The sequence below is a fragment of the Anopheles maculipalpis genome, chromosome 3RL (assembly GCF_943734695.1).
Source record: "Anopheles maculipalpis chromosome 3RL, idAnoMacuDA_375_x, whole genome shotgun sequence".
In the NCBI taxonomy this organism is placed as follows: domain Eukaryota; kingdom Metazoa; phylum Arthropoda; class Insecta; order Diptera; family Culicidae; genus Anopheles; species Anopheles maculipalpis.
This window is the reverse complement of record NC_064872.1, coordinates 10,557,793-10,581,525: the sequence shown is the minus strand read 5'-3', so window position 1 is coordinate 10,581,525 and position 23,733 is coordinate 10,557,793. Positions and strand designations below refer to the sequence as shown.

At 46.4% G+C, this 23,733-nt stretch overlaps 1 protein-coding gene across 1 annotated transcript; it reads right to left on the bottom strand.

Moving 5' to 3' along the window:
- Positions 1-15,810: 15,810 nt before the first annotated feature.
- Positions 15,811-16,954, bottom strand: LOC126560401 (uncharacterized). The gene is made up of 3 exons (XM_050216361.1): positions 16,358-16,954; positions 15,910-16,021; positions 15,811-15,815 (listed from the first exon to the last, which is right to left on the bottom strand). Exons 1-3 carry the CDS (start codon positions 16,952-16,954, stop codon positions 15,811-15,813), a joined length of 714 nt encoding a protein of 237 aa, XP_050072318.1.
- Positions 16,955-23,733: the final 6,779 nt, after the last annotated feature.

Here is a 23,733-nt window from a genome sequence, read left to right as displayed (position 1 = left end):
TAGTTAAGTTTTATGTGTTATTACATTACACATATAATTAGGGCATTATTTATCCCGCTATTTCGTCTTCTTTGGCTCTATATCCACGAGAGGTTTCAGCTTGCCATTGCAGGATTCTTTAACATATTTTGAGCAGCACAGTCAGTTCAACGTACGAAGGAACAATTCAGATGGGATTTGATATTGGTCCGTTTATCACTGGGCTGCCTCAACAAGCAACATGTTACAGTGTACAATCCGACCTAACATCAAGCTAGTTTGTTCACGTACATACTATGTATTTATATATTGTTTATGTATTTGTTTTAATATAAAGTATGACGGCATATCGCTACATTCTCTTTTATGTATTTATTAAATTTTATTTGATTCTAGCATAGTTCTACATATCTACACATATCTTCTCCAACACGTAAATCGTAAATCCAACAAGCATATTGTTAGCAGTATTTCCAGGTCCCGGCACTTTGGCAGTTATTGCAAAACGTTGCCATAGCGGTCTCAAATTTAGGTTGATTTTTCTGGAATTTATTCGTTAGTTGCTACTCCGTCTTAGCAACAGAATGATCGAGTAAAGTTATCCGGAGACGATTTACAAATTTCAAAAGTATGTATAGTCCCTCTGTACGCCTGTTGGCAATTTTTCGATCTGCGACGCACTCACTGTCACAAGAATTTATGTTCACAACAGCCGCCATCAGTTCTTTCTCAGTATTTGCAACAGCTTCTGCTCAGATATGGACCAGGTCACTTGGCGATAAAGCTGTGGTTGTCATTGTTTCTGCTGCATTCATTACGACTGGTAGGTAGGCTCTCTGTCTCCTTCCGGTGTATGAACAAATCTTCAACTGTAGTTCCTCCTTCGATCAACTAGCATCTTTCAAAGGATGCCATACATCCATGACACTTTTACACTATATTGCGGTATGGATCTTCTTGTTTCGTTCCACTTATGCCCCTGATACGATTTGCAACTTTGTATTCGTAAGCTTCCATGTTTTGGACACTATCCTAATGATGAGATATGACATACAGCTCAAAACAGTAAAAAAAAAAAAAATCACTGATCACATGTCACTGCAAAGGTGGCTTTCCACTATTATTCATATTGTTTTTAGCTATAGAGCATTCCCAGGATTTTTACGCTTGCCCATGTATTTTTTACTTTGTCTCGAGATTTTTTACGCCTTATAAATTAGCCTTGTTTTTTTTCGAAGTTTGTATTTACGGTTTCCCAAACGTTTTTGTCTTCTTTTCGTATTGTTGTACCGTTTTCTATAAACGGTTAAACACGGTTAAAATTATTTTTATTTAAAGTATTTTTTTGAACATCAATGTATTTCATCATCAGAAACAGTTTTCACGCTAAGTCTTGTGTTAATTATAGTTTACAAGGAGAATTTCTTGGCTAGATAAGGAAATATCAATAGTTGTTGTAAAATGGTGTAGAAAAGTGTTTTCCAAAAGTTTTAAACGATATTTAACAAACTTCGAGACATCCTGTAACAGTTTTAAGTACTTTGCACGATTGATTTTACATTAGTGGATACAGTTTAGACATACATGCAAATTCCATAGCAGAGCTGACCAAAATTTACTGAGGCTGTATGAGTTTTCACGGTTATCTCTAAAACAATCACTATTTTGCAAAACATTCCAAATCACCAAATTATATCGTTCAACTATAGGGTCACTTGGGAAAACAGGATACAGTACGAATCTTAATAGTTCATATTACAGTGAATTCTTGTAACTGAATGATTTTATTAGCAATTCATTAAACAGTTTTATAAACATAATTCCGTTCCTTTTTTATCTTGAACACTTTAACTTGTTCTCCAAAGACTTGCCGCGTCACTTGTATGCCATTTGCACTATTTTCACTATTCACTAGCAAAGGATAAGCAAACCAAAAAAAAAAAAAACAAAACAAAAAAACAACTACTTACGGCATCAACTTGCAAGTACATAGGATTTCGTTCGCCTTTAAAAATTTTGTAGTAAAAACAAGTTTGAAGACTGCTATCGTAAGTTCCGTAGGTGTAAATGCTTGCCACTGTGCTACTAATACAGGCAGAAATTGCTACTACAATTGCAGCAATTAGCACTTTTGATTTATTCATATTTCACAACGACCCGACACCACCAGAAACTGACCACACTGAAGTAAAGAACAAACTGAACAACTGGATCACGTTTGGAGCATCTTTTATAGAATGGTTCAGAATACCCCTTTCATTTTGATGAAAACAAGTTAAACTACTTTCTCCCAACTGCAACCTCAGGTTGACGAGAGCGTCAAATGAAAAAAACAATGACCGGTGTATAGGTTAACATGAAATTTGTTGGTCCTTCCGACCTGCATTAAAACGATAGCGTTACTAGGTCTCAAGGGGGGCCCGTTCCAAATGCGTGCCAACGCTTGACAGTAGCGACAACATGAAGTATCGTGGTGATGATGTGTGCATAAATTTTCGAAAATGAGTCTTAAAGGATAACCAACTGGTATAAATCTTTTTTTTTTATTTTTTTGATTGCAATTTATGTTAACGGTGAATGTTGTCTTTTTTTTTTGTATCAGCCTAACGTGGGAATTCAACTTTGCATGATATTCTTAAGTTCCACGAAGAACTTCACGCATAAATGGATACTTAGTGTACTTGAATCTTGATGGAAAAAGTTTTGTAGCCAAAATTTCAAGAAGAATATGATAAAAAAAATATTTGCAAAACCAGTTTCGTATCGTAGGATAAACAGTATCATGAAAAACGATGTAACTGACCTGCCTTACTAGCAATCAACGAAGCCCTGACCAGCAAGCAGAACGGAATCCATACTGATTGGAATGCTATAACATATGTTGGTTTATGTACTAAGTATTACCCCACTTTTGACGAGCTTTTTTACCATCTGTTTTAGTAGTAGAAATAGTGCTGTTTAAATTGACAAATGTTTGCGGATTCATTGGCTTGGTATTTTTAAAATTCCTATTAGGCTTTAACAGAACAAATGGCTTTAACGAAAAACAACGTCTTTATTACATTGTAATCCATCGATTTGTTTTTTGGAGACGCTTCTAGACGTTTACACTATATTCGTAAGCCATATGATGCTTCTCGTACTGGCCCTCATCATGCTACTGGTTTTTTTTTCGGGACAGACAGTTTTGTAACAAGGAAAAACAGCATATACAGCAACGATGCGACCACTGTATCCTTCAAATAATTCTTGAGAATGCCTTTCACCTGACAAGACGAACCGCATGAACCTGCTTTCTCTTCCATGTAAACTATCATCTGTTGGAAGCTGATTGAATGAAATGAACAGAAAAAAAACGATTCGCCCGTTGGTACGTTTTTCGAATTCTTTTAGAGCGGAAGATGTACACTGTTACTTGCGAAGGTATGATGATTTTATGAACTCGACACAAACGTAACAGCCTTGCCATAAAACGTATACGTTACTCAGAATGAATTGCAGGGTTGTCATCTTCTGCGTCATTATGTTTAATTTGGCAACCGCTGGATCAACATTTTGCATAGTTTCTTTAGTGATCTGAAGCTGTAAGATGTCTAGAACAGTCTTCCAAAACAGAAGTTAGTTTGGATTTATGATTTTTTTTCTCATGAACTATTCGCACACCGATATGATCACAATGTTTTTCTCTCTAATTTATGAAATAAATAATTCAACTTTCCTTTTAAAACATTGTATAACAAGAGGCTTAGCCCAACAACGCGAAATATTACCACGCATTAATCGCAGCACATTCTTAAATTATGTTGTTAATTTTTCTTGTTTTTCATCCAGTTTTACTAACCTGACCTGTCCCACGCTACGGGAGTAAACCAATAATCCGTACTTTGTCCTTATATGTTGTCACTGTGAGATGCTTGATTTCATTGATGTTCGGCTGGTTTGGCAGTCATGAATGAATCATCTGTATCTTCACATGTAGCTCGTCGCCTGCTACCGTAGCAGTTGTTGGCATAGTGTGAAAACTGAACGAATTATAAAGTTGTAATTGAAATACCTAGAATGCTGATTAACGCACGACTTTCCTCATCCTTTGGCATGAAACTTGATATTTTTCAGCAATAATTTCATGTTTCTTGTATCAACGCATTTCTCCTGTTAAATACAGCAAACGCCGTTAAAATAAGACCACCAGCTATTGCACTTTTTTTTTTAAATGAGATTGTAAAGCCAATTTTCAACAAATCTTCTCAGTTTTTTATTTGGTAAAATTTACTTGAACATACCGGAGACACGTTTGTTCCTGTCATTGGTTGGATTATGAAACCGATTATTAGACGCTATTTTCGATTGTGATGAAACTGAAGCCAAATTCAAAACCAAAATTCTTCATAGTTTTGGGCATCCTTTCTTTCTGTTCTTCAACTCTAAAATTTATTATTCTTCTTCTTTGCTTAACGACCTCTAAGGTCATGCCGGCCACCGAAATGGCTTACTAGACTGCCAATACCACGTAGGTGATTAATCAGTCCACACTACGGGGGGACGGTTCGGATGAGATTTGAACCCCGGTCCTGCCGTTTGAAGACCGGCGCCGCATAATGTATATCAAATGTATTTCTTGTCGCATAATGAATTTTAAATCATAAGTAGTGCTAATAAGAAAGAAAGAAAGAAAGAACATTTAAAGGTTTTTTCATTATTTTACTTATTTATTTTAGTATGACGGCTCTACGCCGTATTGTAAGGTTTTTTTTATATAAACATATTTTTTACGAATTTCTCTTTTCAACAAAATTCTCTTTTCTTGGCTTCATCACCTTCTGCTAAAATCACGCCGGCCATCGAATGGCTAACTAGACTTGCTGCTACGGTCCGGATGGGATTTGAACCCAGGTCCTGTCTATGAAGATCGGCGTCAATGTCTCCTCACCAGCAAAACGCCTTTAGATAAAACTATAGCTTTTGCTGATTTTGAACGGATATTCCCAGCGACATGGTTTGGTTTTTTGATCGTAAAGCAAAAGCCTGGCCGTATTGCTACTTGGTTTGCTTGGAGTGGAAACATGTGAGGATCACAAGATAGGTTGTTACTGTACTTTGTAAATAGTTTTACAATTCAGGATAAAAAGTATCATGCAACAACTTTTACACAATAACCATGTATTTCTCAGTAAAATCTCATGTGAATCATGAGTTATTCCGAGTAATTGTACGCCGGAACGAGTTGTAAACCACCCGAACAGTGTTGAAGTTGGTTGGCCTCAATAAACTACTACCATTTCAAACCAGGGTACCAGTGTCGAATTTGTTTTCCCTCACTCTGTACCTGTGGTCGTTTTACGTGGAGCTGAAATTGTTTAAAGTTTTTCGACTTTGGCCTGACGAAAAGGAATGGAAACACTATTTGCGGTTTAGAATTCAAGGCATCAGAATTTACGTGTTGAGTTCTATTTGTAAATGCTATAGATTTTGACACTAATGGCAGTATTGAACTATTGCTGTTTGTGGTGTTATGTGTGTTTGAGATAATTATTTTTGCTGAAGAAGAAAGATTGGATTTCGCTACTGTTCTTGCAATTGTTACTTTAGTAGGACTACTCGTCGTACGTATAGAAGATGTTCGGATTGTCAAACCAGGAGTGGTAGGACGAGAGGTGGTAATGGTGGAAGTTGTCGAAGATGAACTAGATGGCACCGTAACAGTTGACGTTTGAGACATTGTGCTGCTTGATAAAGAAGACGTCAACAATGTAGAAGGCGTAACAGACGAACCAACTGTGGTAGAAACACTCACAGATAAGGTGGGGAACATAGTTGTAGTTGTACGTGCAGTACTTGCAGTCGTAGCGGTAGAAGACATAGTGGTGGTTGTTTTGCTGGTTGTGGATGGCGTGGAAACGGTGCTCAATGAAGATGTTACTGTAGGTAATGTGTTGGAGGACATAGCGGTGGTTGGTTCACTTGATGTTGATGCAGTAGTTGCAACTGTTGGTCCTGTACTAGAAGACATATCGGTGGTTGCTTCGCTGGAGGTCGATGCAGTTGTAGCGTCTGTAGGTCCAGTGCTAGAGGACATAGCGGTGGTTGCTTCGCTGGAGGTCGATGCAGTAGTTGCGTCTGTAGGTCCAGTGCTAGATGACATAGCGGTGGTTGGTTCGCTAGATGTCGATGCAGCTGTAGCGTCTGTAGGTCCAGTGCTAGAGGACATAACGGTGGTTGGTTCGGTGGAGGTCGATGCAGTTGTAGCTTCTGTAGGTCCAGTGCTAGAGGACATAGAGGTGGTTGCTTCGCTGGAGGTCGATGCAGCTGTAGCGTCTGTAGATCCAGTGCTAGAGGACATAGCGGTGGTTGTTTCAATGGAGGTCGATGTAGTAGTTGCGTCTGTAGGTCCAGTGCTAGAGGACATAGCGGTGGTTGCTTCGCTGGAGGTCGATGCAGTAGTTGCTTCTGTAGGTCCAGTGCTAGAGGACATAGCGGTGGTTGCTTCGCTGGAGGTCGATGCAGTAGTTGCGTCTGTAGGTCCAGTGCTAGAGGACATAGCGGTGGTTACTTCGCTAGATGTCGATGCAGCTGTAGCGTCTGTAGGTCCAGTGCTAGAGGACATAGCGGTGGTTGCTTCGGTGGAGGTCGATGCAGTAGTTGTAGCGTCGGTAGATCCAGTGCTAGAGGACATAGCGGTGGTTGCTTCGCTGGAGGTCGATGCAGTTGTAGCGTCTGTAGGTCCAGTGCTAGAGGACATAGCGGTGGTTGCTTCGCTGGAGGTCGATGCAGTAGTTGCGTCTGTAGGTCCAGTGCTAGAGGACATAGCGGTGGTTGTTTCGCTGGAGGTCGATGCAGTAGTTGCGTCTGAAGGTCCAATGCTAGAGGACATAGTGGTGGTTGCTTCGCTGGAGGTCGATGCAGTAGTTGCGTCTGTCGGTCTAGTGCTAGAGGACATAGCGGTGGTTGCTTCGGTGGAGGTCGATGCAGTTGTAGCGTCTGTAGGTCCAGTGCTGGAGGACATAGCGGTGGTTGCTTCGGTGGAGGTCGATGCAGTTGTAGCGTCTGTAGGTTCTGTGCTGGAGGACATAGCGGTGGTTGCTTCGCTGGAGGTCGATGCTGTAGTTGCGTCTGTAGGTCCAGTGCTAGAGGATATAGCGGTGGTTGCTTCGGTTGAGGTCGATGTAGTAGTTGCGTCTGTAGGTCCTGTGCTAGAGGACATAGCGGTGGTTGCTTCGCTGGAGGTCGATGCAGTAGTTGCGTCTGTAGGTCCAGTGCTAGAGGACATAGCGGTGGTTGCTTCGGTGGAGGTCGATGCAGTTGTAGCGTCTGTAGGTCCAGTGCTAGAGGACATAAGGGTGGTTGCTTCGCTGGAGGTCGATGCAGTTGTAGCGTCTGTAGGTCCAGTGCTAGAGGACATAGCGGTGGTTGCTTCGCTGGAGGTCGATGCAGTTGTAGCGTCTGTAGGTCCTGTGCTAGAGGACATAGCGGTGGTTGCTTCGGTGGAGGTCGATGCAGTTGTAGCGTCTGTAGGTCCAGTACTAGAGGACATAAGGGTGGTTGCTTCGCTGGAGGTTAATGCAGTAGTTGCTTCTGTAGGTCCAGTGCTTGAGGACATAGCGGTGGTTGCTTCGCTGGAGGTCGATGCAGTAGTTGCGTCTGTAGGTCCAGTGCTAGAGAACATAGCGGTGGTTGCTTCGGTTGAGGTCGATGTAGTAGTTGCGTCTGTAGGTCCTGTGCTAGAGGACATAGCGGTGGTTGCTTCGCTGGAGGTCGATGCAGTTGTAGCGTCTGTAGGTCCAGTGCTAGAGGACATAGCGGTGGTTGCTTCGCTGGAGGTCGATGCAGTTGTAGCGTCTATAGGTCCAGTACTAGAGAACATAAGGGTGGTTGCTTCGCTGGAGGTCGATGCAGTTGTAGCGTCTGTAGGTCCAGTGCTAGAGGACATAGCGGTGGTTGCTTCGCTGGAGGTCGATGCAGTTGTAGCGTCTGTAGGTCCAGTGCTAGAGGACATAGCGGTGGTTGCTTCGCTGGAGGTCGATGCAGTTGTAGCGTCTGTAGGTCCAGTGCTAGAGGACATAGCGGTGGTTGCTTCGCTGGAGGTCGATGCAGTAGTTGCGTCTGTAGGTCCAGTGCTAGAGAACATAGCGGTGGTTGCTTCGGTTGAGGTCGATGTAGTAGTTGCGTCTGTAGGTCCTGTGCTAGAGGACATAGCGGTGGTTGCTTCGCTGGAGGTCGATGCAGTTGTAGCGTCTGTAGGTCCAGTGCTAGAGGACATAGCGGTGGTTGCTTCGCTGGAGGTCGATGCAGTAGTTGCGTCTGTAGGTCCAGTGCTAGAGGACATAGCGGTGGTTGCTTCGCTGGAGGTCGATGCAGTTGTAGCGTCTGTAGGTCCAGTGCTGGAGGACATAGCGGTGGTTGCTACGGTGGAGGTCGATGCAGTTGTAGCGTCTGTAGGTCCAGTGCTAGAGGACATAGCGGTGGTTGCTTCGGTGGAGGTCGATGCAGTTGTTGCGTCTGTAGGTCCAGTGCTAGAGGACATAGCGGTGGTTGCTTCGCTAGATGTCGATGCAGCTGTACCGTCTGTAGGTCCAGTGCTAGAGGACATAGCGGTGGTTGCTTCGCTGGAGGTCGATGCAGTAGTTGCGTCTGTAGGTCCAGTGCTAGAGGACATAACGGTGGTTGCTTCGCTGGAGGTCGATGCAGTTGTAGCGTCTGTAGGTCCAGTGCTGGAGGACATAGCGGTGGTTGATTCGCTGGAGGTCAATGCAGTAGTTGCTTCTGTAGGTCCAGAGCTAGAGGACATAGCGGTGGTTGCTTCACTGGAGGTCGATGCAGTAGTTGCGTCTGTAGGTCCAGTGCTAGAGGACATAGCGGTGGTTGCTTCGCTGGAGGTCGATGCAGTAGTTGCGTCTGTAGGTCCAGTGCTGGAGGACATAGCGGTGGTTGCTTCGCTGGAGGTCGATGCAGTTGTAGTGTCTGTAGGTCCAGTGCTGGAGGACATAGCGGTGGTTGCTTCGCTGGAGGTCGATGCAGTTGTAGTGTCTGTAGGTCCAGTGCTAGAGGACATAACGGTGGTTGCTTCACTGGAGGTCGATGCAGTTGTAGCGTCTGTAGGTCCAGTGCTAGAGGACATAGCGGTGGTTGCTTCGCTGGAGGTCGATGCAGTTGTAGCGTCTGTAGGTCCAGTGCTGGAGGACATAGCGGTGGTTGCTTCGCTGGAGGTCGATGCAGTAATTGCGTCTGTAGGTCCAGTGCTAGAGGACATAGCGGTGGTTGCTTCGCTGGAGGTCGATGCAGTACTTGCGTCTGTAGGTCCAGTGCTAGAGGACATAGTGGTGGTTGCTTCGGTGGAGGTCGATGCAGTTGTAGCGTCTGTAGGTCCAGTGCTAGAGGACATAGCAGTGGTTGGTTCGCTGGAGGTCAATGCAGTAGTTGCTTCTGTAGGTCCAGAGCTAGAGGACATAGCGGTGGTTGCTTCGCTGGAGGTCGATGCAGTAGTTGCGTCTGTAGGTCCAGTGCTAGAGGACATAGCGATGGTTGTTTCGCTGGAGGTCGATGCAGTAATTGCGTCTGTAGGTCCTGTGCTAGAGGACATAGCGGTGGTTGCTTCGCTGGAGGTCGATGCAGTAATTGCGTCTGTAGGTCCAGTGCTAGAGGACATAGCGGTGGTTGCTTCGCTAGATGTCGATGCAGTAGTTGCGTCTGTAGGTCCAGTGCTAGAGGACATAGCGGTGGTTGCTTCGCTGGAGGTCGATTTAGTAGTTGCGTCTGTAGGTCCTGTGCTAGAGGACATAGCGGTGGTTGCTTCGCTGGAGGTCGATGCAGTTGTAGCGTCTGTAGGTCCAGTGCTAGAGGACATAGCGGTGGTTGCTTCGCTGGAGGTCGATGCAGTTGTAGCGTCTATAGGTCCAGTGCTAGAGGACATAACGGTGGTTGCTTCGCTGGAGGTCGATGCAGTAGTACCGTCTGTAGGTCCAGTGCTGGAGGACATAGCGGTGGTTGCTTCGCTGGAGGTCAATGCAGTAGTTGCGTCTGTAGGTCCAGTGCTAGAGGACATAACGGTGGTTGCTTCGCTGGAGGTCGATGCAGTAGTACCGTCTGTAGGTCCAGTGCTGGAGGACATAGCGGTGGTTGCTTCGCTGGAGGTCGATGCAGTAGTTGCGTCTGTAGGTCCAGTGCTAGAGGACATAGCGGTGGTTGCTTCGCTGGAGGTCGATTTAGTAGTAGCGTCTGTAGGTCCAGTGCTAGAGGACATAGCGGTGGTTGCTTCGCTAGATGTCGATGCAGCTGTACCGTCTGTAGGTCCAGTGCTAGAGGACATAGCGGTGGTTGCTTCGCTGGAGGTCGATGCAGTAGTTGCGTCTGTAGGTCCAGTGCTAGAGGACATAACGGTGGTTGCTTCGCTGGAGGTCGATGCAGTAGTACCGTCTGTAGGTCCAGTGCTGGAGGACATAGCGGTGGTTGCTTCGCTGGAGGTCAATGCAGTAGTTGCTTCTGTAGGTCCAGAGCTAGAGGACATAGCAGTGGTTGCTTCACTGGAGGTCGATGCAGTAGTTGCGTCTGTAGGTCCAGTGGTAGAGGACATAGCGGTGGTTGCTTCGCTGGAGGTCGATGCAGTAGTTGCGTCTGTAGGTCCAGTGCTGGAGGACATAGCGGTGGTTGCTTCGCTGGAGGTCGATGCAGTTGTAGTGTCTGTAGGTCCAGTGCTGGAGGACATAGCGGTGGTTGCTTCGCTGGAGGTCGATGCAGTTGTAGTGTCTGTAGGTCCAGTGCTAGAGGACATAACGGTGGTTGCTTCACTGGAGGTCGATGCAGTTGTAGCGTCTGTAGGTCCAGTGCTAGAGGACATAGCGGTGGTTGCTTCGCTGGAGGTCGATGCAGTTGTAGCGTCTGTAGGTCCAGTGCTGGAGGACATAGCGGTGGTTGCTTCGCTGGAGGTCGATGCAGTAGTTGCGTCTGTAGGTCCAGTGCTAGAGGACATAGCGGTGGTTGCTTCGCTGGAGGTCGATGCAGTAGTTGCGTCTGTAGGTCCAGTGCTAGAGGACATAGCGGTGGTTGCTTCGCTGGAGGTCGATGCAGTAATTGCGTCTGTAGGTCCAGTGCTAGAGGACATAGCGGTGGTTGCTTCGCTGGACGTCGATGCAGTAGTTGCGTCTGTAGGTCCAGTGCTAGAGGACATAGCGGTGGTTGCTTCGCTGGAGGTCGATGCAGCTGTACCGTCTGTAGGTCCAGTGCTAGAGGACATAGCGGTGGTTGCTTCGCTGGAGGTCGATGCAGTAGTTGCGTCTGTAGGTCCAGTGCTAGAGGACATAACGGTGGTTGCTTCGCTGGAGGTCGATGCAGTAGTACCGTCTGTAGGTCCAGTGCTGGAGGACATAGCGGTGGTTGCTTCGCTGGAGGTCGATGCAGTAGTTGCGTCTGTAGGTCCAGTGCTAGAGGACATAGCGGTGGTTGCTTCGCTGGAGGTCGATGCAGTAATTGCGTCTGTAGGTCCAGTGCTAGAGGACATAGCGGTGGTTGCTTCGCTGGAGGTCGATGCAGTTGTAGCGTCTGTAGGTCCAGTGCTAGAGGACATAGCGGTGGTTGCTTCGCTGGAGGTCAATGCAGTAGTTGCGTCTGTAGGTCCAGTGCTAGAGGACATAGCGGTGGTTGCTTCGCTGGACGTCGATGCAGTAGTAGCGTCTGTAGGTCCAGTGCTAGAGGACATAGCGGTGGTTGCTTCGCTAGATGTCGATGCAGCTGTACCGTCTGTAGGTCCAGTGCTAGAGGACATAGCGGTGGTTGCTTCGCTGGAGGTCGATGCAGTAGTTGCGTCTGTAGGTCCAGTGCTAGAGGACATAACGGTGGTTGCTTCGCTGGAGGTCGATGCAGTAGTACCGTCTGTAGGTCCAGTGCTGGAGGACATAGCGGTGGTTGCTTCGCTGGAGGTCGATGCAGTAGTTGCTTCTGTAGGTCCAGAGCTAGAGGACATAGCGGTGGTTGCTTCACTGGAGGTCGATGCAGTAGTTGCGTCTGTAGGTCCAGTGCTAGAGGACATAACGGTGGTTGCTTCGCTGGAGGTCGATGCAGTAGTTGCGTCTGTAGGTCCAGTGCTGGAGGACATAGCGGTGGTTGCTTCGCTGGAGGTCGATGCAGTTGTAGTGTCTGTAGGTCCTGTGCTAGAGGACATAGCGGTGGTTGGTTCGCTGGAGGTCGATGCAGTTGTAGCGTCTGTAGGTCTAGTGCTAGAGGATATAGCGGTGGTTGCTTCGCTGGAGGTCGATGCAGTTGTAGCGTCTGTAGGTCCTGTGCTAGAGGACATAGCGGTGGTTGCTTCGCTGGAGGTCGATGCAGTTGTAGCGTCTGTAGGTCCAGTGCTGGAGGACATAGCGGTGGTTGCTTCGCTGGAGGTCGATGCAGTTGTAGTGTCTGTAGGTCCAGTGCTAGAGGACATAACGGTGGTTGCTTCGCTGGAGGTCGATGCAGTTGTAGCGTCTGTAGGTCCAGTGCTAGAGGACATAGCGGTTGTTGCTTCGCTGGAGGTCGATGCAGTAGTTGCGTCTGTAGGTCCAGTGCTAGAGGACATAGCGGTGGTTGTTTCGCTGGAGGTCGATGCAGTAGTTGCGTCTGTAGGTCCAGTGCTAGAGGACATAGCGGTGGTTGCTTCGCTGGAGGTCGATGCAGTAATTGCGTCTGTAGGTCCAGTGCTAGAGGACATAGCGGTGGTTGCTTCGCTGGACGTCGATGCAGTAGTAGCGTCTGTAGGTCCAGTGCTAGAGGACATAGCGGTGGTTGCTTCGCTAGATGTTGATGCAGCTGTACCGTCTGTAGGTCCAGTGCTAGAGGACATAGCGGTGGTTGCTTCGCTGGAGGTCGATGCAGTAGTTGCGTCTGTAGGTCCAGTGCTAGAGGACATAACGGTGGTTGGTTCGCTGGAGGTCGATGCAGTAGTACCGTCTGTAGGTCCAGTGCTGGAGGACATAGCGGTGGTTGCTTCGCTGGAGGTCGATGCAGTAGTTGCGTCTGTAGGTCCAGTGCTGGAGGACATAGCGGTGGTTGCTTCGCTGGAGGTCGATGCAGTAGTTGCGTCTGTAGGTCCAGTGCTAGAGGACATAACGGTGGTTGCTTCGCTGGAGGTCGATGCAGTTGTAGCGTCTGTAGGTCCAGTGCTGGAGGACATAGCGGTGGTTGCTTCGCTGGAGGTCGATGCAGTAGTACCGTCTGTAGGTCCAGTGCTAGAGGACATAGCGGTGGTTGCTTCGGTGGACGTCGATGCAGTAGTAGCGTCTGTAGGTCCAGTGCTAGAGGACATAGCGGTGGTTGCTTCGCTAGATGTCGATGCAGCTGTACCGTCTGTAGGTCCAGTGCTAGAGGACATAGCGGTGGTTGCTTCGCTGGAGGTCGATGCAGTAGTTGCGTCTGTAGGTCCAGTGCTAGAGGACATAACGGTGGTTGCTTCGCTGGAGGTCGATGCAGTTGTAGCGTCTGTAGGTCCAGTGCTAGAGGACATAGTGGTGGTTGCTTCGCTGGAGGTCGATGCAGTAGTTGCGTCTGTAGGTCCAGTGCTAGAGGACATAGTGGTGGTTGCTTCGCTGGAGGTCGATGCAGTTGTAGCGTCTGTAGGTCCAGTGCTAGAGGACATAGCGGTGGTTGCTTCGGTGGAGGTCGATGCAGTTGTAGCGTCTGTAGGACCAGTGCTAGAGGACATAGTGGTGGTTGCTTCGCTGGAGGTCGATGCAGTAGTTGCGTCTGTAGGTCCTGTGCTAGAGGACATAACGGTGGTTGCTTCGCTGGAGGTCGATGCTGTTGTAGCGTCTGTAGGTCCAGTGCTAGAGGACATAGCGGTGGTTGGTTCGCTGGAGGTCGATGCAGTAGTTGCGTCTGTTGGTTCTGTGCTGGAGGACATAGCGGTGGTTGCTTCGCTGGAGGTCGATGCTGTTGTAGCGTCTGTAGGTCCAGTGCTAGAGGACATAGCGGTGGTTGCTTCGCTGGAGGTCGATGCAGTAGTTGCTTCTGTAGGTCCAGTGCTAGAGGACATAGCGGTGGTTGCTTCGCTGGAGGTCGATGCAGTAGTTGCGTCTGTAGGTCCAGTGCTAGAGGACATAGCGGTGGTTGGTTCGCTGGAGGTCGATGCAGTTGTAGCGTCTGTAGGTCCAGTGCTAGAGGACATAGTGGTGGTTGCTTCGCTGGAGGTCGATGCAGTAGTTGCGTCTGTAGGTCCAGTGCTAGAGGACATAGCGGTGGTTGCTTCGCTAGATGTCGATGCAGTTGTAGCGTCTGTAGGTCCAGTGCTAGAGGACATAGCGGTGGTTGCTTCGGTGGAGGTCGATGCAGTATTTGCGTCTGTAGGACCAGTGCTAGAGGACATAGTGGTGGTTGCTTCGCTGGAGGTCGATGCAGTAGTTGCGTCTGTAGGTCCAGTGCTAGAGGACATAGCGGTGGTTGCTTCACTGGAGGTCGATGTAGTTGTAGCGTCTGTAGGTCCAGTGCTAGAGGACATAGCGGTGGTTGGTTCTCTGGAGGTCGATGCAGTAGTTGCGTCTGTTGGTTCTGTGCTGGAGGACATAGCGGTGGTTGCTTCGCTGGAGGTCGATGCAGTTGTAGCGTCTGTAGGTCCGGTGGTAGAGGACATAGCGGTGGTTGCTTCGCTGGAGGTCGATGCAGTAGTTGCTTCTGTAGGTCCAGAGCTAGAGGACATAGCGGTGGTTGCTTCGCTGGAGGTCGATGCAGTAGTTGCGTCTGTAGGTCCAGTGCTAGAGGACATAGCGGTGGTTGCTTCGCTGGAGGTCGATGCAGTAATTGCGTCTGTAGGTCCAGTGCTAGAGGACATAGCGGTGGTAGCTTCGCTGGAGGTCGATGCAGTTGTAGCGTCTGTAGGTCCAGTGCTAGAGGACATAGCGGTGGTTGCTTCGCTGGAGGTCGATGCAGTACTTGCGTCTGTAGGTCCAGTGCTAGAGGACATAGTGGTGGTTGCTTCGGTGGAGGTCGATGCAGTTGTAGCGTCTGTAGGTCCAGTGCTAGAGGACATAGCAGTGGTTGGTTCGCTGGAGGTCAATGCAGTAGTTGCTTCTGTAGGTCCAGAGCTAGAGGACATAGCGGTGGTTGCTTCGCTGGAGGTCGATGCAGTAGTTGCGTCTGTAGGTCCAGTGCTAGAGGACATAGCGATGGTTGTTTCGCTGGAGGTCGATGCAGTAATTGCGTCTGTAGGTCCTGTGCTAGAGGACATAGCGGTGGTTGCTTCGCTGGAGGTCGATGCAGTAATTGCGTCTGTAGGTCCAGTGCTAGAGGACATAGCGGTGGTTGCTTCGCTAGATGTCGATGCAGTTGTAGCGTCTGTAGGACCAGTGCTAGAGGACATAGTGGTGGTTGCTTCGCTGGAGGTCGATGCAGTAATTGCGTCTGTAGGTCCTGTGCTAGAGGACATAGCGGTGGTTGCTTCGCTGGAGGTCGATGCAGTAATTGCGTCTGTAGGTCCAGTGCTAGAGGACATAGCGGTGGTTGCTTCGGTGGAGGTCGATGCAGTTGTAGCGTCTGTAGGACCAGTGCTAGAGGACATAGTGGTGGTTGCTTCGCTGGAGGTCGATGCAGTTGTAGCGTCTGTTGGTCCAGTGCTAGAGGACATAGTGGTGGTTGCTTCGCTGGAGGTCGATGCAGTTGTAGCGTCTGTAGGTCCAGTGCTAGAGGACATAGCGGTGGTTGCTTCGGTGGAGGTCGATGCAGTAGTTGCGTCTGTAGGTCCAGTGCTAGAGGACATAGCGGTGGTTGCTTCGCTGGACGTCGATGCAGTTGTAGCGTCTGTAGGTCCAGTGCTAGAGGACATAGCGGTGGTTGCTTCGCTGGAGGTCGATGCAGTTGTAGCGTCTGTAGATCCTATGCTAGAGGACATAGCGGTGGTTGCTTCGCTGGAGATCGATGCAGTTGTAGCGTCTGTAGGTCCAGTGCTAGAGGACATAGCGGTGGTTGCTTCGCTGGGGGTCGAGGCAGTTGTAGCGTCTGTAGGTCCAGTGCTGGAGGACATAGCGGTGGTTGCTTCGGTGGAGGTCGATGCAGTAGTTGCGTCTGTAGGTCCAGTGCTGGAGGACATAGCGGTGGTTGCTTCGCTGGAGGTCAATGCAGTTGTAGCGTCTGTAGGTCCGGTGGTAGTGGACATAGCGGTGGTAGCTTCGCTGGAGGTCGATGCAGTTGTAGCGTCTGTAGGTCCAGTGCTAGAGGACATAGCGGTGGTTGCTTCGCTGGAGGTCGATGCAGTTGTAGCGTCTGTAGATCCTATGCTAGAGGACATAGCGGTGGTTGCTTCGCTGGAGGTCGATGCAGTAGTTGCGTCTGTAGGTCCAGTGCTAGAGGACATAGTGGTGGTTGCTTCGCTGGAGGTCGATGCAGTAGTACCGTCTGTAGGTCCAGTGCTGGAGGACATAGCGGTGGTTGCTTCGGTGGATGTCGATGCAGTTGTAGAGCCTGTAGGGCCTGTGCTAGAGGACATAGCGGTGGTTGCTTCGCTGGAGGTCGATGCAGTAGTTGCGTCTGTAGGTCCAGTGCTAGAGGACATAGCGGTGGTTGCTTCGCTGGAGGTTGATTCCGTTGTAAGCATGGTTGATGTAGAAGTTTCTATGCTGGTTGGTGCTGGCGTTGGTGTGTTGGTAGATAATGTAGTTGTTATTAGAGTGGTGGTGGCTGTTGTTGTTGACGTTGGTGTGGTCGACATTGGAGTAGGGGATGTTGGTGTCTGGGACGTTGGTGTCGTGGACGTTGTTGTTGGGGACGTTATTTCGGTGGTCGTTTCCGTCGTGGAGGTCGTTGGTGTTTGTGTGGTGGGTGTGGGTATGGTTGTGGTAGCAGTGGTTGTTATTGATGTTGTTGTTGTTGTCTCGGTTGTAAAGGTTTTGCAAAACGCAGAAACTTCAGCTCCACTTCGAAATCGTCTTGCTGCTTTGTCACGAACTTTTATAGTGACATCTGATTTTCCAAGGGTTCCCGATACATCGACCGTTGATGTGTCACCCGCTACTTCTACCATAACGAATGCTACCACTTTGGATGCGTCCTGTTGGAAAAAAAGCAAGTTTAGATCGATTGTGATGATTAATCAAATTAAATGCTAAGTTATGCCGTGTGTAATGTGAATTTGTATATACTATAGCATAAGTAATTTAGCAGTTTAATGTTGTGTACAATGTTAGCTTTATATTTTGTTGCATAAGTTCTGTTTTCAATTTGTGAAATATTTTATGTTTCTATATTTTTTGTTATTTCTTTGACATGTAATCATTTTGTCTATTTGAAAGTGTGACATGGTATATATGTCTTTGTCAGTTGAAGCGTTTTTAACTACTCTGCAGATGAAAATTTACCAATCAAGTGTTATACTAGGAAGGACATTTTATTGTTAAAAGAAATAGAGTATAGAACTTCAAAGAAACTGCTTCGAGTTTTTGTGTTTTTTTTTCGACATTTTTTTCTGTATCGTATCAGAAGCTTTTAAGCACGTGCGTTCCTGCCGTCATGTTTTGACGTGCGAATTCCTGCTGTATTCCGCTGCATAATAGACGCTTTAGAACGTTTTCAAAATTCCACAGTTACTAGCAACAGTTCGTAAACAGAAGTTAATTTATTTGATGAATATTGTTGTTGACGAGAGATGGAACGCCTAAGGTTGAGGCAATGATCTTCTACAAGATAAAAAACAAACTGGGGGGTTGCTAAGCCATGAATTACCACTACCAACATTGTTTGATTGACAAAGTAAAAGGGTAATTCATTTGGAAAAAATGTTTTAATATAGTATGAACCTACATTTCGCCTGACCTTTTCTAATTCAGATTTAAAAAATCTTTTTCTTCTTTGATTCTAAAATCTCAAGAGGTGTTGGCAGGCTTTTCTTGAATTAATTTTACTAGCAGCTGGATAGTCAGTCCTGCATATGGGTAGATGGTCCGGACGAGATTCGATATCTAATTATTGATACTGGGGCCATACCAACTGCTGGACCGCCTTAATAATAATATAACCGAATTGATTGGCCGCTATAGAGACAAAGGGAAATCAAAAACAATTTCTTCGCTGGATGCATTTCTACCAAAACGTTTGCCCAATAGAGTTGGTAATTATCGAACCTGCTAGGTTCGTTTCGTTCCTCCAAAGGAACGATAAAACCTAGGCTTCAATTAAACGACAGAAGGTTTTGAATCTGCATTTTGTTATTTCGTTAGTCTTAGCGCTTCCTCCCCTTTGTAATTTTTATTTTTATTTTATGTATTTATTTATACTTTCCATTTTTTCCCCTTTTTATTCCGTTAGTCTCTAATCTGCTTTTATGTAGATTGTTGTGCAATATGTACCTAGATCCCGCCCTATATAAACCTAGCTCTACACAAGCAATCAATGTTTCTCGCTCATCTAACTTCGAATTAACGAGGATTAATGATACACTTTACTAGAGCATATTACAATCAGCTTAACTTTCACAGATCTTTTTTAATTTTTGTAACATGAAACACCAACGTTCACTGAAACACAGGCTGGAAAAACAGAGCTTCTTCTTCTTGTGCTTAGTTTGTGTGATTCTGAGTTGGTTTAATTGAATAATCCTGCTTTCTACGCCTTCCACAAAAAACCACAAGATTAATCTAAGATTTAAGATATACACAAGATTTAAGATTTAATCACGAAAATACAGAGATCGGAAACTCAGGCCATATGTCCCAAACAAAACATCAACATCGTCTGTCAACTAAGTCAAGATTGTCCGTCAATCTGTTTTTTAAACACGCACATACACACTGATTGATCTAATTTGCATACCTTCTTTATTTCCACTACTTCCGGACTGATCGCACCAACTAATATCCTATTGTAGTAACACATAACCAAATCTGCATCATATTGACCCGACAAATACACTTCTGAAGACACCGAACACGCACATAATACTGAAATCAAGATCACTGTAAGCAAACGGTTCATCGTTCTTCGGCTGTACCGTGCTCATTGAAATGTAATGCTTAACTAATATCTCGCAATACATTTCACCAGCCTTATAAAGCTTTCCGTCGTCCTACATCCTCCTAAGGCTAAGGAACCGTCTGCAATCTAGAATTCAGTGCCAGAAAATTAAATATACCATAAAAACAATGTTTTCGCCACAACCGGTTGAAAGCATCGAACGGACTTTCATTCCATGCGTACTTTTCCTCGCCGCTGGACAGTTTGTCGAAGAAAGTCAGAAAATAATTATTCTTTCGTTCCTTTCACCTTTCGGAAGGGAATCATGACTGGTAACACAATTGCAGCACTACGCCAGATTCTACAAATTTAAATGTACAAACATTTAAATGTGTAGTTAAGGTTTGAAATACTTTTATTTTGAGCTTTTGTTCGCCGGCTAAGAAATGATTGTAGAAGAGAAGAAATGGACGAGTTGTATCTTCGTGTGCTCTGTATAAAATTTTCTTTTACAATGGTTGAATTAGATTACAAAACAAAAAACCAGAAATCATCCAGTCAAAGTCGTTCTGATTCATAAATAATTTTTATTTTACTTTATTCAGCATTAAAATCAAAATGCCTTCGTACCAGTGTTAAAAAATCCTTTCTGAAATCGTTGCCCATTTCTCCCGCATTGGTAAAACGTTACTTTAATCACCATTATTTTATTGATCATGGGATTGATATTGGATGGGCCCAATGATTTCTGTCTCTTCTTTTGTGTTCTTTGGTGGAGCTGCTCGTAAAAACACGTGTTGCTTTCATTTTTCATTCCCGTGCCACATAGCCGTATAACAAACAGGTGCTTCATGCTCGAAAATGAAGCTATTCTTTTACTGAGGCAAGTCTTAATTGTCCACAGTATGGTAATGGGCACATTTCTAGCTGCGCATATTTATATAAAAGGTTCCTCGTGGTGAAATGCGCAACATTGACGGTAATGATCCCTGCCTTTTTGAACGGGGTCCGGTGGTTGGGGCGACAGTAGCGTCAATCTACACACCGGGAATTAAATCTCACATGGACCATTCTCCCATAGTGAGAACAGCCTACCCAACTACTTGATATCAATAAGTCCAGTAAGCCATTCGATGACCGGTGTAATCCGGGAACTAGACGATTCGCTACCTTAATCTGTTTTTGGTGGTCTTCTGGATATTACAAATTGTGTACAAATTAGATAGATGAAAGAGAATAAATTGCATCATGATGATTCGAGCAGGCCGTAAAGGGATATTACTTTTGTCGGCTAAGCTTGAAACGATATATCGGCAAGATTCGACCCCTTGTGACATGTGTGCGAAATGTATAATAATGCTTTCCAAAAGATTTATATGACTTCAAAAACACCCTAGAAAGGCCTGATTCGGTTGTCCCGTGATATTTTAGTCTTCCCTTTCTTACAACTTACATTCGCTGTTCAAATGTTGGAGGCCCCAAGCATCTGCTTAGTTTGCTTAAACTGTGATCCACTTCTGGACTTCTCCAGAGAGTCAACTGCCGTAGGACGCCAATACTCTGGCCATTGTCGAACGGTGGGTGCTAAGGTGCTAGCTAAACCGTTTTGGCGGTGCAGATAGCCTGACGATAGTCAAAGTCGGAAGGATATGCTGGTTAGGGTACGTGATGAGCGGATCGGCACGAGGCGTAGAGGAACATAGCGAGCACATCTCCGACAGCTTGATACATCGGATCGGATTGATCGGACGCAGCCGTGGATGGCGCAGTCCTGGAAACTAATTGGTGTCTAATTGGTAAGTAGATTTCTGATCGGTCCACCAACGGCCGATGCATGCGTCTTCTTGGATTGCAAGGTTGAAAGAATAATTTACTATTCTTTCAACACGTTGCTTAACTTATTTATACGTGACTATGAATTCATTTCACCTTAACCAAGTGAAACAATTTGTTTGGAAAGTTTGGAATCTTCCACTCAAAATTTTAAGTCTTATCAGCAAACAATCCCTTATTTCAAATCTATATGCATATATGATCATGTTTCAATAATTTTTATTTAGCAGTACAATTGCTTGTTCAGTGTTGAACATTGTACAGAATCTTCTGATTTGATAGCGCTAGAGCGATTGAACAGAGAGCGACATGGTTTGCTTTTTTTGGTAATCGTAAAGTACTACGCCCAGAGGCCTTATTGCAACTTGGTTTGATTTTTTTATAAATTACAAATTTACGGTTAGGCCGTATATTTAAAAAAATATTCTTATGACTTACGGAAACAATTCGTGACACTTAGATAATATGTGCGTGAAAGATATTGCCAGCATGTCATGGTTTTTACTTGAAATTACCAGATTATAGGTTGTTATTATGATTGTTAGGGCAGTCGTTATGGCCCTGGTGGTAGCGAAGCAGTTCCTTACACGGCAGGACCGGACAACCGAAACCCGTCCGGAGACGGACAGGCAAAGAAGTACGTATTAAATTCTAATTGTTAGTACTGACATTGTGACGCAAGCTAGTCTACTCAACCATAGGCGAGCTGCATATCTTGTAAATGTAAATGTATTAAACCAAAATTGAGTAGCACGAAACTAACTTTTACACAATACACATAAAAGCTAATCAGTAATCATCTGCAATCAATTCATGTCGACGTGTAATATTCTACCATCTTAATCCAGGGTACCAGTGCCGCTTTTGTTTTCCCTCATTTTGTACCTGTGGTTCTTTTAAGTGAAGCTGAAATTGCTTAAAGTTTTTCGACTTTGGCCTAAAGAAATGGAACGGAAATAGTATTTGCGGTTTAGAATTCAAAGCACCTGAATGAACGTATGGCGTTTGTGTCCTGTTTGTAAACGCTATAAATTGGGGCGCCAAAGACGGTATTGGTTTTTGAAATAACACATGATTGATTGAAAAATTATAACTGTGTGTGGTGCTAGAAATAGGTGAATTTATGGAAGAACCATACTCATAATACCCTCCAGTTTGAGTAGTAGGTCTACTTGTCAGATGTACAGTGGTTGAGGGTGGTGATGTTGTTTGACATATTGGTTTTGGAGATGTGCGAGTAGGGGATGTTCGTGTTGGCGTAGGGGACGTGTGTGTTGGCGTAGTGTGCGTTGGAGACGTGTATGTTGGAGATGTGTGTGTTGGAGAAGTGTGCGATGGAGATGTGTGAGTTGGAGATGTGTGCGTTGGGGATGTGTATGTAGGAGATGTTGGCGTAGGGGACGTGTGTGTTGGCGATGTGTGCGTTGGAGATGTGTATGTTGGAGATGTGTGTGTTGGAGAAGTGTGCGATGGAGATGTGTGAGTTGGAGATGTGTGCGTTGGGGATGTGTATGTAGGAGATGTTGGCGTAGGGGACGTGTGTGTTGGCGATGTGCGCGTTGGAGATGTGTAAGTTGGGGACGTGTGTGTTAGGGATGTGTATGAAGGAGATGTTCGTGTAGGAGATGTAGGCGTAGGGGATGTGTGGGTTGTGTGTGTTAGGGATGTTGGTGTTAGGGATGTGTATGTTGGGGATGTTGGTGTCGGTGATGTAGGTTCTGGAGATGTTGGTGTTGGAGATGTTGGTGTTGGGGATGTTGGTGTTGGTGATGTTGATGTGGGGGATGTTGGAGTGGGGGATGTTGGTTTTGGTGATGTCGGCGTAGGGGATGTTGGTGTGGGGGATGTTGGTGTGGGGGATGTTGGTGTTGGGGATGTTGGTGTTGGCGATGTTGGTGTGGGTGATGTTGCTGTTGGTGAGGTTGGTGTAGGGGATGTGTGTATTGGAGATGTGTCTGCTGGAGATGTGTGTTTTGGAGATGTGTGTGTTGGAGATGTGTGTGCTTGAGATGTGTGTGTTGAGGATGTTGGTGTTGGGGATGTCGGTGTGGGGGATGTTGGTGTAGGGGATGTCGGTGTAGCAGATGTTGGTGTGGGGGATGTTGGTGTCGGTGATGTTGATGTGGGGGATGTTGGAGTGGGGGATGTTGGTTTTGGTGATGTCGGCGTAGGGGATGTTGGTGTGGGGGATGTTGGTGTGGGGGATGTTGGTGTAGGAGATGTTGGAGTGGGGGATGTCGGTGTAGCAGATGTTGGTGTGGGGGATGTTGGTGTCGGTGATGTTGGATCTGGAGATGTTGCTGTTGGTGAGGTTGGTATAGGGGATGTGTGTGTTGAAGATGTGTCTGCTGGAGATGTGTGTGTTGGAGATGTGTGTGTTGGGGATGTGTGTGTTGGAGATGTGTGTGTTGAAGATGTTGGTTCTGGAGATGTTGGTGTAGGAGATATTGGTGTTGGGGATGTTGGTGTTGGGGATGTTGGTGTAGGAGATGTTGGAGTGGGGGATGTTGGTGTAGGGGATGTCGGTGTAGCAGATGTTGGTGTGGGGGATGTTGGTGTCGGTGATGTTGGTTCTGTAGATGTTGCTGTTGATGAGGTTGGTGTTGGGGATGTGTGTGTCGGAGATGTGTGTGTTGGAGATGTGTGTGCTGGAGATGTATGTGTTGGAGATGTGTGTGTTGGGGTTGTTGGTGTAGGAGATGTTGGAGTGGGGGATGTTGATATAGGCGATGTTGGTGTAGCGGTTGTTGGTGTAGGGGATGTTGGAGTGGGGGATGTTGGTGTTGGAGTTGTTGGTGTTGGGGATGTTGGTGTGGGGGATGTTGGTTCTGGAGATGTTGGTGTTGGAGTTGTTGGTGTTGGGGATGTTGCTGTTTGAGATGTTGGTGTTGGGGATGTTGGTGTAGGAGATGTTGGAGTGGGGGATGTTGGTGTAGCGGTTGTTGGTGTAGGGGATGTTGGTGTGGGGGATGTTGGTGTGGGGGATGTTGGTGTTGGAGTTGTTGGTGTTGGGGATGTTGG